Source organism: Chrysemys picta, chromosome 8, assembly GCF_011386835.1.
Source record: "Chrysemys picta bellii isolate R12L10 chromosome 8, ASM1138683v2, whole genome shotgun sequence".
NCBI classification, from domain to species: domain Eukaryota; kingdom Metazoa; phylum Chordata; order Testudines; family Emydidae; genus Chrysemys; species Chrysemys picta.
The window spans coordinates 76,934,985-76,949,565 of record NC_088798.1 but is presented as its reverse complement, the minus strand read 5'-3'; the positions used below and the strand labels follow the sequence as shown (position 1 = coordinate 76,949,565).

General features: G+C 44.0%; 1 protein-coding gene and 1 non-coding gene across 2 annotated transcripts in view; both read right to left on the bottom strand.

The window, feature by feature from the left end:
* HSPA9 (heat shock protein family A (Hsp70) member 9) overlaps nucleotides 1–14,581 on the bottom strand; it is a 33,629-nt gene that overhangs the window by 8,131 nt on the left and 10,917 nt on the right. Inside the window, exons 6-13 of the mRNA XM_005312391.4 lie at nucleotides 14,170–14,243; nucleotides 13,978–14,084; nucleotides 12,565–12,727; nucleotides 11,679–11,771; nucleotides 8,853–9,062; nucleotides 5,617–5,844; nucleotides 4,216–4,320; nucleotides 2,970–3,087 (exon numbers count right to left, since the gene is read on the bottom strand). Of these exons, the coding sequence (XP_005312448.1) occupies nucleotides 2,970–3,087; nucleotides 4,216–4,320; nucleotides 5,617–5,844; nucleotides 8,853–9,062; nucleotides 11,679–11,771; nucleotides 12,565–12,727; nucleotides 13,978–14,084; nucleotides 14,170–14,243 (1,098 nt within the window). The remainder of the gene's footprint in view (nucleotides 1–2,969; nucleotides 3,088–4,215; nucleotides 4,321–5,616; nucleotides 5,845–8,852; nucleotides 9,063–11,678; nucleotides 11,772–12,564; nucleotides 12,728–13,977; nucleotides 14,085–14,169; nucleotides 14,244–14,581) is intronic.
* Nucleotides 4,688–4,758, bottom strand: LOC112058783 (small nucleolar RNA SNORD63). The gene has a single exon (XR_002887960.2). It is a non-coding gene; the product is annotated as a small nucleolar RNA SNORD63 (small nucleolar RNA).

Genomic DNA, 14,581 nt, shown 5'->3' with positions numbered 1-14,581 from the left:
AATTTTAGGTCATCTCAGTAAGCACTTAATTTTTCACAGAGTATTCTAGGTGACAGTGAGCCTAAACCCTAAAAACCTAATAGCACGAGTCTATTTCAAACTTAGACAGGGGATAAACAAGCCAGAGGTTTACAATGGGATCATGGTTGCAACCTTTGTTATTCGCTACAGATCACTAAGGGCTGGGACGAGAACCGTGGTCCCCCATATCCAAGGGGAGGTATCTATACTAATCTAAGGTTTCAGAGTAGCAGCCGTGTTAGTCTGTATCCGCAAAAAGAAGAACAGGAGGACTTGTGGCACCTTAGAGACTAACAAATTTATTAGAGCATAAGCTTTCGTGGACTACAGCCCACTTCTTCGGATGCATATAGAATGGAACATATATTGAGGAGATATATATACACACACATACAGAGAGCATAAACAGGTGGGAGTTGTCTTACCACCTGAGAGGCCAATTAATTAAGAGAAAAAAAAACTTTTGAAGTGATAATCAAGCTAGCCTAGTACAGACAGACAGTTATCTAACTGTCTGTCTGTACTAGGCTAGCTTGATTATCACTTCAAAAGTTTTTTTCCTCTTAATTAATTGGCCTCTCAGAGGTGGTAAGACAACTCCCACCTGTTTATGCTCTCTGTATGTGTGTGTATATATATCTCCTCAATATATGTTCCATTCTATATGCATCCGAAGAAGTGGGCTGTAGTCCACGAAAGCTTATGCTCTAATAAATTTGTTAGTCTCTAAGGTGCCACAAGTCCTCCTGTTCTTCTTTTTGCCTATACTAATCTAGAAGAATATCTGTTGAACACCTGCAACCAGCTAATACAAGGCGACAAACAGTGCATGCTTCTGCTCCAAATTAATTTGGTGTTGATAAGGTGTTTTTTGTGTCGTCAACAGCAGCAACAGGACTGAACCCAAAAATATTCACCAAGATCATTAAACCAAGTTTCTAATTATGTTTTCTTCAGCTATAACCCACCATTTTTGAATGAAGCAGAAAAAAATTGGAAGTCAACAAATTATCATGATAGGAAAATAAGTGTCAAATAATGACAATTTTTCTTCAAGCTTTGTAGAAATCCAGCAATCCAGGCTAAAGAAGAAGTTTTCCAAGCCAAAGTTATAGGGCTCTAAACAGTGCTTCATGGTTACAACAGTAATTGTGGAGGCAATATTGCCTCTAATATTTGATTGTGTTATTAAGTAAACATAGTGACAACAACTTCAGCTCCCCAAACTCCCTGCAGTTAAAAGATGATGTTTCTAGGCTACCAGAATCAGCTGGTTATCAGGGGAATCTGCCTTAAGCACCTGGGTTTTAAAATTCTCGTGGCAGAGTAGCTAGGAATAAAGTACATTCTTAGTACTGTGCTTGTCTGATCAGATGCACTCTTCATGCCAGGGTGCTTGGTATTGGCCAGGTGTCTTGCTAATTAACCTCCTCCCCCTAATAGGGCTTGGCACACCGATGCTGTCCCATGACTAGACAATAAGCTGCTAGGACTATTGGCATATGACACTAGTTTCTCAGATGGACAGTGTGCCAAGGAGCACAGCACAGCAGACAAGTGAAAATGAGCTCCTACCTAGTCCAGGGTTCCCAGTCACCTACCTCCCTGCTCAGCCCCCTCCCTTCTCCCCAACCAAAGGAAGAACAGAACAGTCGCTGCCCCAAGTGCCACTGTGGGTAGGTAGCTCTGCTTCTTGGAGGTACATGGGGGCATGACCTACAGCTGCTCATTTATCACTATGAGGGGACTTCTCTTCTGCCTACATCACTGCATTTCACAGAGTGAAAGACAGTCAGGCTGCTTTCAATGCAACTTCATCTGCTGAAGTGAGGATTTAAAAGCTGGTCCTATTTCCCACCAGCGATGAGTCTCAACAAGGGCTGCTCATGTACAGGGCTCATTTTAAATGTAAGCTGGGCAACTGTAAGGTAGTAGCTGAGGGTCACAACAGCCACTAAAACCCTTTGGTGGTCCATGCAGAAATAAAAGTTAATGAACGAGCCAGGTTACTGAAGGGTGCAGTTTTTTACTGAAGCCACCACCGCTGCTTCATACTGCTCCGCTCCCCAATCACAACATGCTCCGACTGTGCCCAATGCCACCCAGTTCATTACTGCCTCCCACTGGCTGGCTGTTTGAGAGTTGAGAGCCAACAGCAGCAGGGGCAGGGCACACCTCTGCCAGTACGGAAAACGCAACCAGAGCTGGAGACCAGAGCTGGAGACCAGAGCCTGGCACATGGGTGGAGTCTGTGTCCCTGGGGGAGGCAGAGTCTGGGGGGAGAACCAGTCCAGGTCCCAATGCCCCTCACAGCAGCCGGGAAGGGCTCTACCATTACAACCCCAGCTCTAGATATGCCTCCCCACTGGTGGTAAGGGGTGGAGCCCCACCCCTGCTTCTGTGATGGAGAGGTGCTTGGGCCATTAGGTGGCACTGCAACCTGGTGTGTGGGCTCCTGTTCCCAGTCCTGGGCTCCGTTTACCCTGTATCCCGTGACTCCCCTTACTTTAAGCACAGTGCCTGGTGCTCAGATCTGAGTGGGCTGGGGGCCAGCTGGGTTGACTGTGGCTCACCTGTAGCTACATCTCTGCTGCCTACTGGCAGGCCAAATAAAACGATCTGGTGGCTGGATATGGCCATCAACAGCCCATCCCTGGTGCTCAAGGTTTAACACACTGGAGCTGATACCACGCCTCCTGGATAACTTTTCAAATACAACTTGTCCTACCTCTCCCCTTCCCTTCATTTGTCTGCCTATCACCTTCACCTGCTGTGCCATGTCTGACTCTAGACTGTAAGCTTTTTGGAGGGCAGGAATCACATCTAGTTTGAGACATCTAGCACGTTACTGGGGTTCATACACTCAGAGGTTCATACAGAGTAGCCAAGCATAATTCCATACATTTCCTTCCCTTCACTATAAGGGATCCAATGATAGCTGCACTTACTTTGCTGTTCACGTCCCGTCCCTTTATCCTTTGCTGAAACGTGAACAATTCCATTAGCATCAATGTCGAATGTGACCTCAATCTGGGGCACGCCCCGTGGAGCTGGAGGAATTCCAACCTGGAAACCAGAAGTGCTTAGCCATTAGTTCCCCAACAGATGTGGGCTTGGTGTACAAGCCTTCAATGTTATGCATATTATCTTGGTGAACTGCCAATTCAACTAAAACAATCTCAAAGCAGATCCCAGGATATGCTTGTCAGAATTTGTGGCAAATTAGTGGTATCTGACAGACTTAATGGGACAGACCTAATTTAATGCAGCAGCAGACTTCTACCCAGAAGCTAGGGAAGCTGCCTTAAATGTCACGAGAAGAGCAAAAGCTGTTTTACAACTTAATGCCAGTAAGTCACTTTCCCCCTCCCATGCATGGCAGCAAGTTCAATTTCCTTTAGTTAATTACTTGAGTCTATTCTGGGGAGAGCCAGGCCCTGCTTGAGGCTACCCTATTTAAATAGTGACATATTCACCATGCTTCAGGAAAGGCAAAGTCCTGCCTTACTGGAGGGCTCCTTCCAGCAACTGAATAGAGTTGTCAAGCAGGAAGAGGCCTCTTAAGAACCCGTATAAGCTTGAGGCAGCCCCGAAACAGTACATCCCTATACAACATGACCACTTTTGAAATTAAATCACAAGTGTCCATACCGATCAGGAGGACAAATACCTGTACAGGCTGATTACTTATGAAGAGAGTCAACTAATCAGCCACTCTGAACTGCAGCAGCTACGTCCTATACACAATCACCCCTTGAGCATGGTAACTGCTGTCTAACACAATCTAGGCTGCTCCAAAGGGACTTGAAGGGATGGGGTGATCGGCCAGCTACTGGCTGCCTCAGGGACAACTGAGGAGCAACATGGGATCTAAGTAGTGGGTTATATTTGGCAACAGGCTCCAACATCCTAGTTCCATGGGTACAAAAAAAAAAAAAAAAAAAAAAAAAAAAATATATCAATCCCTCTAAGATCGTATGGCTACTGAAGGCAGGCTGACAGTAAGGCCTACTGATTTACAAGCCTGGATCACTTTGTGCTTTACATTTGTGGGGCAGGTAAAATCAAATGGCTTCTGTGAAAGTCCCCACTTTCAAGAGAATGGGGGGGGAGGGGGTCAAACAAAATGGGAGGAGGCTTGGAACTTAGTGAGTTAAGGTAGTTTAAGGTCATGAATATTTAGTGCAAACATACCAAAGTGAACTGGCCAAGAAGCTTGTTGTCAGAAGCCATCTCTCTCTCACCCTGGCATACTTTAATCTCCACTTGAGTCTGTCCATCAGCTGCTGTAGAAAACACCTGTAGAAGGGGGAGAAAGAATATTTGACAGCTTACAACCCCTGAATTGAGCTACTTACTACACAAAGACAGGGAACAGCATGAAAACTAGGAAGTCAGGCTGAAGGGATAAAGAACTACTTTAAATGTGTATTAAGCCTCCATGCCTCACAAGCCTTTTAATACAGTAAAGATTTTAAGGCAAAAAGATAAAGATTGGCAGGCACCAGGGCAAGATTTCAACAAAGGCAGTCAAAATGTTTGTCTGGGAGTCAGAGGGGAACAAGGAAACTAGCGCTGGAGCCCAATCTTTTCAGTATCCCTGCAAGATAGGGGGAAGAGCATTCTCTATGACTCCAGACCACCAAAGGCAGTTTTGGCCGTGCATCGTGCTCAGTTATGTTAAGTCTCCGCACCAGTTCTCTTCAGAATGATGTGTTGATAGTAACATCATAGCACAGACACAGCCCAGTTCTGTCCCAAGACAAAAGCTCAAGGGATTTCTCACCACATGCTTCTAAAGAGGGGGGAGGGAAGTTGAGTTTATTGGGTTGAAATCTACCTCCGCCCCGACAAAGAAAAGTTACTCACTAATCTGCCTCATTTTGTGTTGGATTTCAGCCTCTCCTTCCACTTGGAATTCTATCTAGGTTTTTGGGGATGAAAAGGAGAAGACACTCTTCTGGGATCCCCTGCTCTCCTCCCCAATGGCTGCCCACTGCAGGGACCCTCATTAGCCAGCTGAAGAAGCCCTCAGCCTTGGATGGTTGCTAGAGAGCAACACAAGGCATATCCTCTCTCTCTCTCGGGCAGAGGCCTGCCTTAACAGGGTTCCCAGCCCTTGCTGCAGTGAGAACTCTTCTTAGGCCTGAGCCCAAAAATGCTACCATATGACCACTATTAAGCAAGCTGGATCTTCACTGTGTGTTCAATTCCAAATGCCCTATACCTATTCCCCATGTTGGGTGTCCCACCTTCTCCCTCCCCAACCCTAGGATCACGCCCACGCTGCTATCTCTGCACACAGTGCTCCTCCAGTCATGCTGCCACAAGCAGCAGAGTGAACTGTCTAGCTGTTCAGTTTCAGTCTGCTGGGCCATGAGGAAAGCACTGAGTGGCATGACTTCGACCCTCCTGGGCAACATGGATGGGGGGAAAAAAAGCACACTTATCATAGTGTCCCCATGGGACTTAAATACAGGGACAGGGCAGAAATAGAACATGGGGCACCCAACGCCTCCAATTGTGCTGTCCCCTAAGACAACAGCCCAGGAACGCCATCAGAAGCAGACACTTACCAAGATGTTTAACCCTCACCTGGCTCTTCTTGGTTGGAATCGTCGTGTTCCTGTTGATGAGCTTAGTGAAGACACCTCCCAGCGTCTCGATTCCCAGGGACAAAGGAGTCACGTCCAGCAGCAGCACATCGGTGACATCACCAGCTAACACACCACCTTGAATAGCGGCACCAATAGCAACAGCTTCATCTGGATTAACTGCTTTGCTAGGAGAACGGCCAAACAGATCCTGCACAGTCTGCTGCACCTGAATGAGTACAGAACACAGCCCATGTGTAGGGAACTCCTGCTATCACAGCCTGGCTGCCACAGTCCATCCCATGGTATAGTGAAAATATATATGAGAAAGGAACCCCTCATTATCTGTCCTCCAACCAGTTGTCACTTTTGCCGTTCCCTTCCCCACACCCCTACTACTTCTGCCATCCAGTGGCAGATAAGATTAAGCTTCAGGCCCATGACTGGTTCCTACTCCCCCCACCCCCCATCCCTCAATTTGCTCCTCATAGCACCCAGTTGAGTGGATTCAGGTGTACTCATATTTGCCCTACACCTACATCATCTAGGAGGCCAAAAGACAGCCAGTCCCCTCCTCTGGAGTACTGTTTCCAACCCAGTGAGCCAGCAGTGAGTCACCCAAGGAAGGGGATGAAGAACTCTAGCTCCCCAGAGTTCAACACTCCCACCTACACTGACCCCTAGCTCACCACACTCAGCAATAACGCAGCAACATTCTGCTCAAGCAGAACGGAGATCACTTATCCCAGCTGGGCACAAGTCAGCACATTCCAGGCTTGTTCTCCCCAGAGCTGGGCCCAGCTCTAGGGACTGAAATGCAATAGTAAGCACAGAACCGTGGGACAGGTTAGAAAATCCACAGAAAGGAGGGGGCACACCTCATCTCATTTAATATATTAAAGAATAAATGAAGCCATATGAAAGGCAACAATATCTCCAGACCCTTATTTACTGTGGTGTTTCAGTAGATACTTTGCTCTCCACCTTTTCAGAACAATATGCTGATGAAGATCCATGGCTGAAGTATCAGGATAGGAACTCAGCTGGGTGTTTGAAATACTCTACACGGCTTTCAATTCCACTCCAAGGGGCCCACTTCCACCACTGAGATTTTAGCTGATGCTCACAACTCCTCTGCAGCCCAAGCTGCATTAGTGGAGCAGCCATGTTCTGCACAGGTGAACACTGTGCTCCTGGGGAGCTGTGAGCACTGCTCCAGTTCATCTGCCCGTGAACACTCCCTTGTACATACAGGAAGACCACATAATTAACTGGAAATCTTCCCCCTAGGGGGCATGTTTTACAGTGCAAGGGGAAGCATTAGTTCTGATCACAGACCTGACATTTCCCGGAGCATTGTCTGTGTGAGAGCAGTTCCAAGTAATGTCAAATTTCACCCCAGCAGTGGTGTGAAGGGGAGCTGGGCAAGATGCAGTACAAGAGGGAGAAAGCTACATTACTGTGTGCAATACACAGGTGCAGTTTTCGGTATGCCTGTGCTCAACTCAGCCTGCAGTTAAAGCTCTGAGTGAGAGTAGTCAGGGAAGCGTTATGTAACCTTGCAAGGCCACATGGTGCTAGAAAGGTATAAATAGGATACTGATATTTAAGTAGTGTCTTCCACCCCCAAAGGATTCTCAGTACTTCAGGAAGGGCTTCCCCCACCATGGAAATGAAGCCACAGTGTGTAACACTACATAAGACTCAGACAGAAGGCAAGAAAAATATTGTACCCAGTTTAAACTGCAGGGACCTTAGCAAGGGGGGGGGGGGAAATGTAATCACTGGATTTTGGCCAGGACAGCAGCTTTTAGCGACTTCTGTCCTGCAAACGTCACAGTATGTCTACACAGCATTTGAGCACCTGAAGGAGCAGCCTCCCAGCCCTCGTCAACAGACTTGGGTTAGTGGGGCTCCTGCTAGTGCTCTGAAAGCAGCTGTGTAGACAGCGCTTTGAAGTAATCACTCCCAGGCAGACCCTCCTCAGCAGTGTACTCTGGATCCTGGATGGCTGTCAGTCACAGTAAGATAATGATAACATCTGAAGAGTACCACAGCACCTACTGAGTAAAGCAGTCTTTACTGTTCTCCACAGACTGGGAGAGAATAACTGAGGAAAACAAACCCATGGCAGTGAGTCTTAGAGCAAAGGTGAACTGACTTGGGCTGGTGCTGCAGGGCTAAAAATAGCAGTGTAGACATTTGGCCTTGGGTTGGAGCCTGGTCTCTGAGATCTCCCCGCCATCCACTGGGTTTCAGAGCCTGGGCTCTAGACTGAATCTCTACACTGCTATTTTTAGCCCTGCAGCACAAGCCCATGTCAGTTGGTCTGGGCTCTGATACTCACTGCCATGGGTCTTTTTTTTCCCCTCCCCTGTGTAGATGCACCCTAAGAGACCTCCAAGTAGCAGCATAGTCCACGTTCTTAAGGACACCCTTGCACAAGCATGTTCCCCACTGACTTCAGGGAAGCTGAACAGTTCTTTTTGGAGCCTGGAATCTGAGAACACTAAATCAACAGCAGGCAGATCCTAATGTTCAAGACTTTGCATGTCTGCAAAGCAAGTCTAAGTCACCTGCTGGTGCTTATCACCATAGGTATATCTAGGTAGCCTGTGCTAAGAGAATAAGGCCAGTGAAACCTGCTCACGCCAGGGAGCAAACACGTACCCAATTATGCATTAGCGGCAGGTGACAGAATGGCTTTGCCGATAGCCGGAACAGTGAACCTACAAGATCCCTAGATGGCAAAGCTAAGTTGACAAGAGGGGGTGAATTCCACGTAGGTCACAAGTCTGGCAACAGCATACTGACCCACAAGCTGCTCTCCCAGGCTAGAGAGAAAAAGTCTTAAATTCTTAAATCTCAACAGCACTGCTTACGTTCAGTCCACATTAGGCAGCAGGAGCCAGGAACAGAAATTTGTAATACCTGCCAACTCTCACTGGTCTTGGAAAGGGTAATCCCGTCAACAGTATCCTCCAGGCAGGCCCCTGGATCAAACACCAACCCAAGCAGGAGTGGCAATTGTTCTACTCACATGAGCAGGCATGCCTGATCCTGTCCCCCCCTCCCTACTCATCCTGCTGACTATATAGACAGCCTTTCACCTACAGCATCTCCAAAGTTTCTGGAATTAGGTCCCCTTTAAAATGCTTTTGTGAAACACAAATAAAAGTGACTCAATCCTTGGACAAAGGCGTTAAGTGGTATGTGTCACAGGGGAACATGCCATACCTTAGGCATTCTGCTCATGCCACCAACCAGGATGACTTCACCAATGTCACTTTTGCTGACTTCAGCATCCTGCATGGCTTTTTGGCAAGGTGCTACTGTCCTCCTGATCAGATCTGCTACTATCCCCTCAAACTGGGAACGACTAAGCTTCATGTTCAAGTGCTTTGGTCCAGAAGCATCCATAGTAAGGTAGGGCAAGTTAATGTCAGTCTGAAAAACAAGAATTTACTGGTTATCAGAAGCAGGAAATCAAGACAAGCAACTATATGTGGCTTTCAGTGTTATGTATTGAATTGTGACAACTGATCACCTACAGATGAAGCCAACAGGTTTCTGTAAGAATTCCTTTAAGAATCTTTTGAAAAAAAAAAAGTTCACATATATTTTAAGATTTCTGTATATCTTTACCCCATCCCCTATAGCCTCAGTTTAAGGAGGCTGGTCACATTTTATATTAAGGTTCCAGTTATAAATAGCTTATAAAGGATAAATTATTAATATTATAAGCAGGTTACAGACATGATCTGCTTATGTTAGATGTTTATAACCATGGCTATAAGCAATCCATTGACCCAATAGACTTTAAAAATCTAACAACTGATTAACCATTTATTAAAATATCAATCATTAACTCATTATAAACTACATCTAAACAGAAACTTAACATTAAGTGCAACCACAGATCCTCCATGGTTAAGACAAATCCCATGTATTCTTCCCAATTTCTTCAGTGGTGCAACTTTTCTGTACATTTACCCTATTTTAATTTTATAAAGCTGAGTCAGGCCCTGTTCTCAGTAACTTTGCAGAGTTGTGAATTGTTTGCTGTAACCAACATGTGTAAACACACAGGAATGGCAGTCTAGAAACCACTAGCCCCTTATTACAGCCAATGTTTTTCATCTTCACATCAGAGGTTAAAAAAAAATCCAAGTAGAAGAAAGTGACAACACCCCAGAGACAGAGCACATGCGTATTTGCGGTTAAGAGAGTATAGAAAAATTCACCAAATACCCTCTCTTTTTTGTTTAAAAAAAAAAAAAAAAAAAAAAAAAAAAAAAAAAAAAACCACAAGACAGCCTACTTCACCGGGGTTAAACATATTCAGCAATAACAAACTGTTTTCTCAAAAAAACAAAGAAAATCTCTATTTTATAATATTTATGCTTGAGAGCAAAGCCAATTGAATATTTTAAACAATGATTTCCATTTAAAATTAAGCACCAGGTATTACAATTTAGAATGCTCATTTTCTCCAACTATTTATGCAAGAGGTTTAAAATCCAGTGTCCCTGCTTATAAGTCCACTGCACTAATTTGAAGGCACAACAAAATAATGGCAAAAGTGCTGAGTCATAATGACACCACAAATCACTGCAAAACATTAATGCCTCAACACACACTCGCTCACGCACACACTCACACTCACTCGATGGAGTAAGTTTGCAAAATCAGAACAGGTCCCTTGTTATAGGCCAGGGCTGCGGCACCAAGCTGATTTTCAATGGCACTCACATTGCCTGGGTCCTGGCCACTGGTCCAGGGGGCTCTGCATTTTAATTTAATTTAAATGAAGCTTCTTCAACATTTTAAAAACCTTATTTATTTTACATACAACAATAGTTTAGTTATATATTACAGACTTATAGAACGAGACCTTCTAAAAATGTTAAAACGTATAACTGGCACGTGAAACCTTAAATTAGGGTGATTAAATGAAGACTCGGCACACCACTTCTGAAAGGTTGCCGACCCCTGTTATAGACTAAAGCCACGCTCTCTCCTTTTAAATAGAAAAGAGACACTAAAGTCATATCAAAGACTTTCCTGAAGGCTCTTGCTTATTTAACTCTTACTGGTGCAGTACAGAAGAATTTCCTGGCAGAATGGAGTGTATTTTCTAACAGTGTATGTTCTCTCTCCGGTGAGCTAGCAAACCAGAATCTGTTAGGCCCTTGTCAGAACTATTTATCCATTGTGACTGGCCTAAAGACCACGCTTCCTGTGATCTCCCCACTTTGCCAAAGAAAACTCCCACCCAGAAATAACAGTTCTTAACACTAGTCAAATCCTGGAAATTGGAAACAGAACAAAGAAACTCAGACACTGTCTAGTTGACTTCAACAACATCTAAGTGAGACTGCTCCCTTCGATGAAAAATGGTTCAACATTAGCAGCGGATAAAGAGGGGGGGTCTGGAAGCATCTGATGTGTGAAGCAGAGGGTGGGAGATATGATCCTTGGAATCTGCTCTCAGTGTCTAGTGACTAACCCCCTTGTGTGCCGCTTTTAAAAGTAGTTTTTTTTTTAAACAGATTATTTTCTTGTCATTATACAAATAAGTAGTTCAGTCAGTGGTTACATTTAAAACGATAAGATTTTGAATTGCTAGAAGTAAAGCCACAATGTACCAGAAGCAGGATTATCAGCAATTCAATTCCTTGATGCCCTCTAGAGTACTGGAATAAGTAGCATGCAGACTTAAGAACAAGGTCAGATATTCCTACAGGAGAGAGAGGGGACATCTTTTGGGGTCAAAGCTAACAGGATTAATATTCCTATCCAGGAGGTAGAAACCGCCACTGTTGTTCTAAGCCTCAAGCAATTACCTTGCATCACCTAACAGATGTTCAATTTTCTCAGATTGTTAATACCAATACTAGCTTGTCAAAGCATTTCCCCACAGAATGATGTCCTTTGCACATACTCAAGTTTGATTTATCAACCGAAATTGCTGTCTTCACATTTGGCTGTGTGCAAAGTAAAATGTGCAAAGTGACATATCAAAGTGGCTTACTAATGCACTTTATTATCCAGTCATCTCACCTGCACAGATGAAGAGAGCTCACACTTGGCTTTTTCCGATGCTTCTCTCACTCTCTGAAGAGCCATGTTGTCTTTAGTCAGGTCAATGCCCGTCTAACCAATAAGAAATGTGTGTTAACAAAAAACCTGCCAATCTCCAAACACCCATTAGCCTGCAGCTGTCATTTGCTGTAGGCCACCCCCGTCCCACAAAGACATCTGCAAAAATTAGAATTTGGGTCCTAGTCCTTTGTCTGCTTATCCCCCACACTTGTAACCATAACAATAAATACAAGTATTTAGTATTTTACATACATTAGCCCTAACCACCATGTGAAGTGGTTTTGTAGTGATATATCCATTAACAATTAGAAGAATTGGGGCAGACGCTGTGCCTTGCTGAAGGTAACACTGGATCAAATGACTGAGTTATGATTAGATTGCACAATTTCCCAGCTGCCACCCTTGTGCGCCATCTACTAGGCAGTAGCATCATGCAGCACTAGTGGATTTATGTGGCCAATTTCCCTTGTAATATGAAAGGGGGTGAATTATCTGTAGGACAACCCCATAGAGACAGTGTCAAAGGAACAGAAGAGCAGAAGTCTTGCTATTCTGTTTGACCTAGACTCCTGTGAGATGTCCGCTCTTTAATTTGTATTTGTTTTTAGCCAAATATGAGGCAGATTACTAAAGAGCAGCTCAAGTCATTTTAATAACCTAAATGCTAAAAGTGTAGGGCAATGGTCAACTAAAACTCAAAAAACATATCAATACAGAAGAGGATCCTCATCCTTCTAAGGTAATTTGAGAGTCCCTAGCTTCGAGAACTGGTTTTCAAAGCATTCTTAGTAACACTATCAAAATTACACATGGCATGTTAACTGTGCAAACAGATCTCATTTACCTCTCTCTTGAATTCCTTGACAATATGCTGCAGCAAGGCCTGGTCAAAATCTTCACCACCCAAGAAAGTGTCACCATTGGTAGATTTCACCTCAAAGACTCCCTTCTGAATTTCCAAAATAGAAATATCAAAAGTGCCACCACCTAAGTCATAGACTGCAATACTAAGACAGAAAACAGAGAGAATACACCCTTTAAAGACAAAGTCTTTTGGCTTGAACACTTTCAAACTCATGAGACAGGGGTGCAGATAGTCATGTGAACCTTTACATTGCATGCATAGGCTATTGTCTACAAAGGTGAAGGCTGATAGTGGGCCTGATCCTGCATTCCTTACACACCAAAAGTCCCCATTTGAAGACATCTGACTCCTATTTAAAGTGAGAGTTTGTGGTACACAAGGAATGCAGGATCACGCCATTACGTAATTTCAGCACCTGGTTTACTGCACTATTCAATTCTTTCATCTCCTGGAGAACTGCTGAATACTAAGTTTTCCCCTGAAAAAGCCTTCTCTAAAAAGAGAAAGAGTTACCAAGCTGACATAATAGGCCCATTCCATGCACATCTGGAATTCCTGACTTCAAATGAAAGTTCTGGGTGCATATGGACTGCACTATTGTGCCATTACATAACTTTGGTCATTGCTATTACATGCCTTACTAGGGAAGGCTTCTCCAGGAGAACATCATACTCACCAATGCTCTGTGCCAACCACTGACCAAAGAAGAAAGATTGGAACTGGATATTGCAGTTAAACCAGCTGTAACATTTTTATTAAAAGGAGAGTGCATTTGTGGTTTGCCCCCCATAAAGTCATAAGCAAATTAAGGTATGGAGCTAAAGCCCAGGCATTTCACAGTTATGAGACAGGTTTTGGGAAAGGCCAGGGGAAGCAGAGAGCGCTTACACAGCACTGTAAACTATGAACAATTCTCTTCAATAACATGAATTTACAGTTTGTAAGCTCTATCACAGCAAAACTGTTATGGTAATACTGACATGCAGAGGATAATAAAACTAATGTCTTAACAGGTACATTGGGAAACAAATGCTTTCCAGTAAACCAGAACCTGGATAGAGATTTTTACGCCAATTTAATCTTAAATATAAGGAACCTGTCAACTCAATCATCTTGAAGAACCATGCTAAGAAGTTATTACTAACCACAGTTGAGTGTTCTTAAATTAGTGGTGTGCAGTTGTGCTGCTGTGGAGCTACTGCTAACTAATTTAAGATGCAGTTTTGGAATGAACATCTAAGATTCAGGGTTTTTTTTTTTATTACTGTGGAATTAGTTTAGCAATAGGGTATGAACTAGTATCTTAAGCAGCACAAAGTCTTAAATTATTTACAAAACAGAACCCTAAAGTGCTCTGGCTAAGAGGGATGGGGATTACTAGCAGATATTTACACTTTGTCTTCAGCCTTGTCTAGACCGTAAGCCAGGGCAGCAGCAGTTGGTTCATTAATCACCCTCAGAACATTGAGTCCAGAAATCTGCCCAGCATCTTTGGTAGCCTGAAAAAGAGAAGAAAGTTGACCAGTGAGAGAAGTTAAAATCTCTGCTTACCGACACAGGAAATCCAGGAGCTTGTGACCCTACCTGCCTCTGAGAATCATTGAAGTAAGCAGGGACAGTGATGACAGCATTCTTCGCTGAGTGTCCCAGGTAGTTTTCTGGAAAAGAAAAACCAGCAAGTTATTGTAATTAATAAAAACTTAAGACCCACTCTAAAATGTTAGTACTTTGTTTCTACTCCCTCAGCTATAAACAGAATAGGGGTCCTCAATCTGGGCTTTGTGACTTCCCTCCCTTTATGGAGAGATGGGAGAGGGTCCCAAAGCTTTTTTCATTTTTAACATGGGGGCCACAGTATGGAAGAGCTTGTGACCCCTTAGAATCGCGGTCACCTCAAGACATTTCTAGGCTTTCCACTAGTGATCAGACAAAACTGGTTAGTGTGAATTCACCTATAACATTTGCAGAATTCTGTGCTTTTATAGGCGGTAGAAAA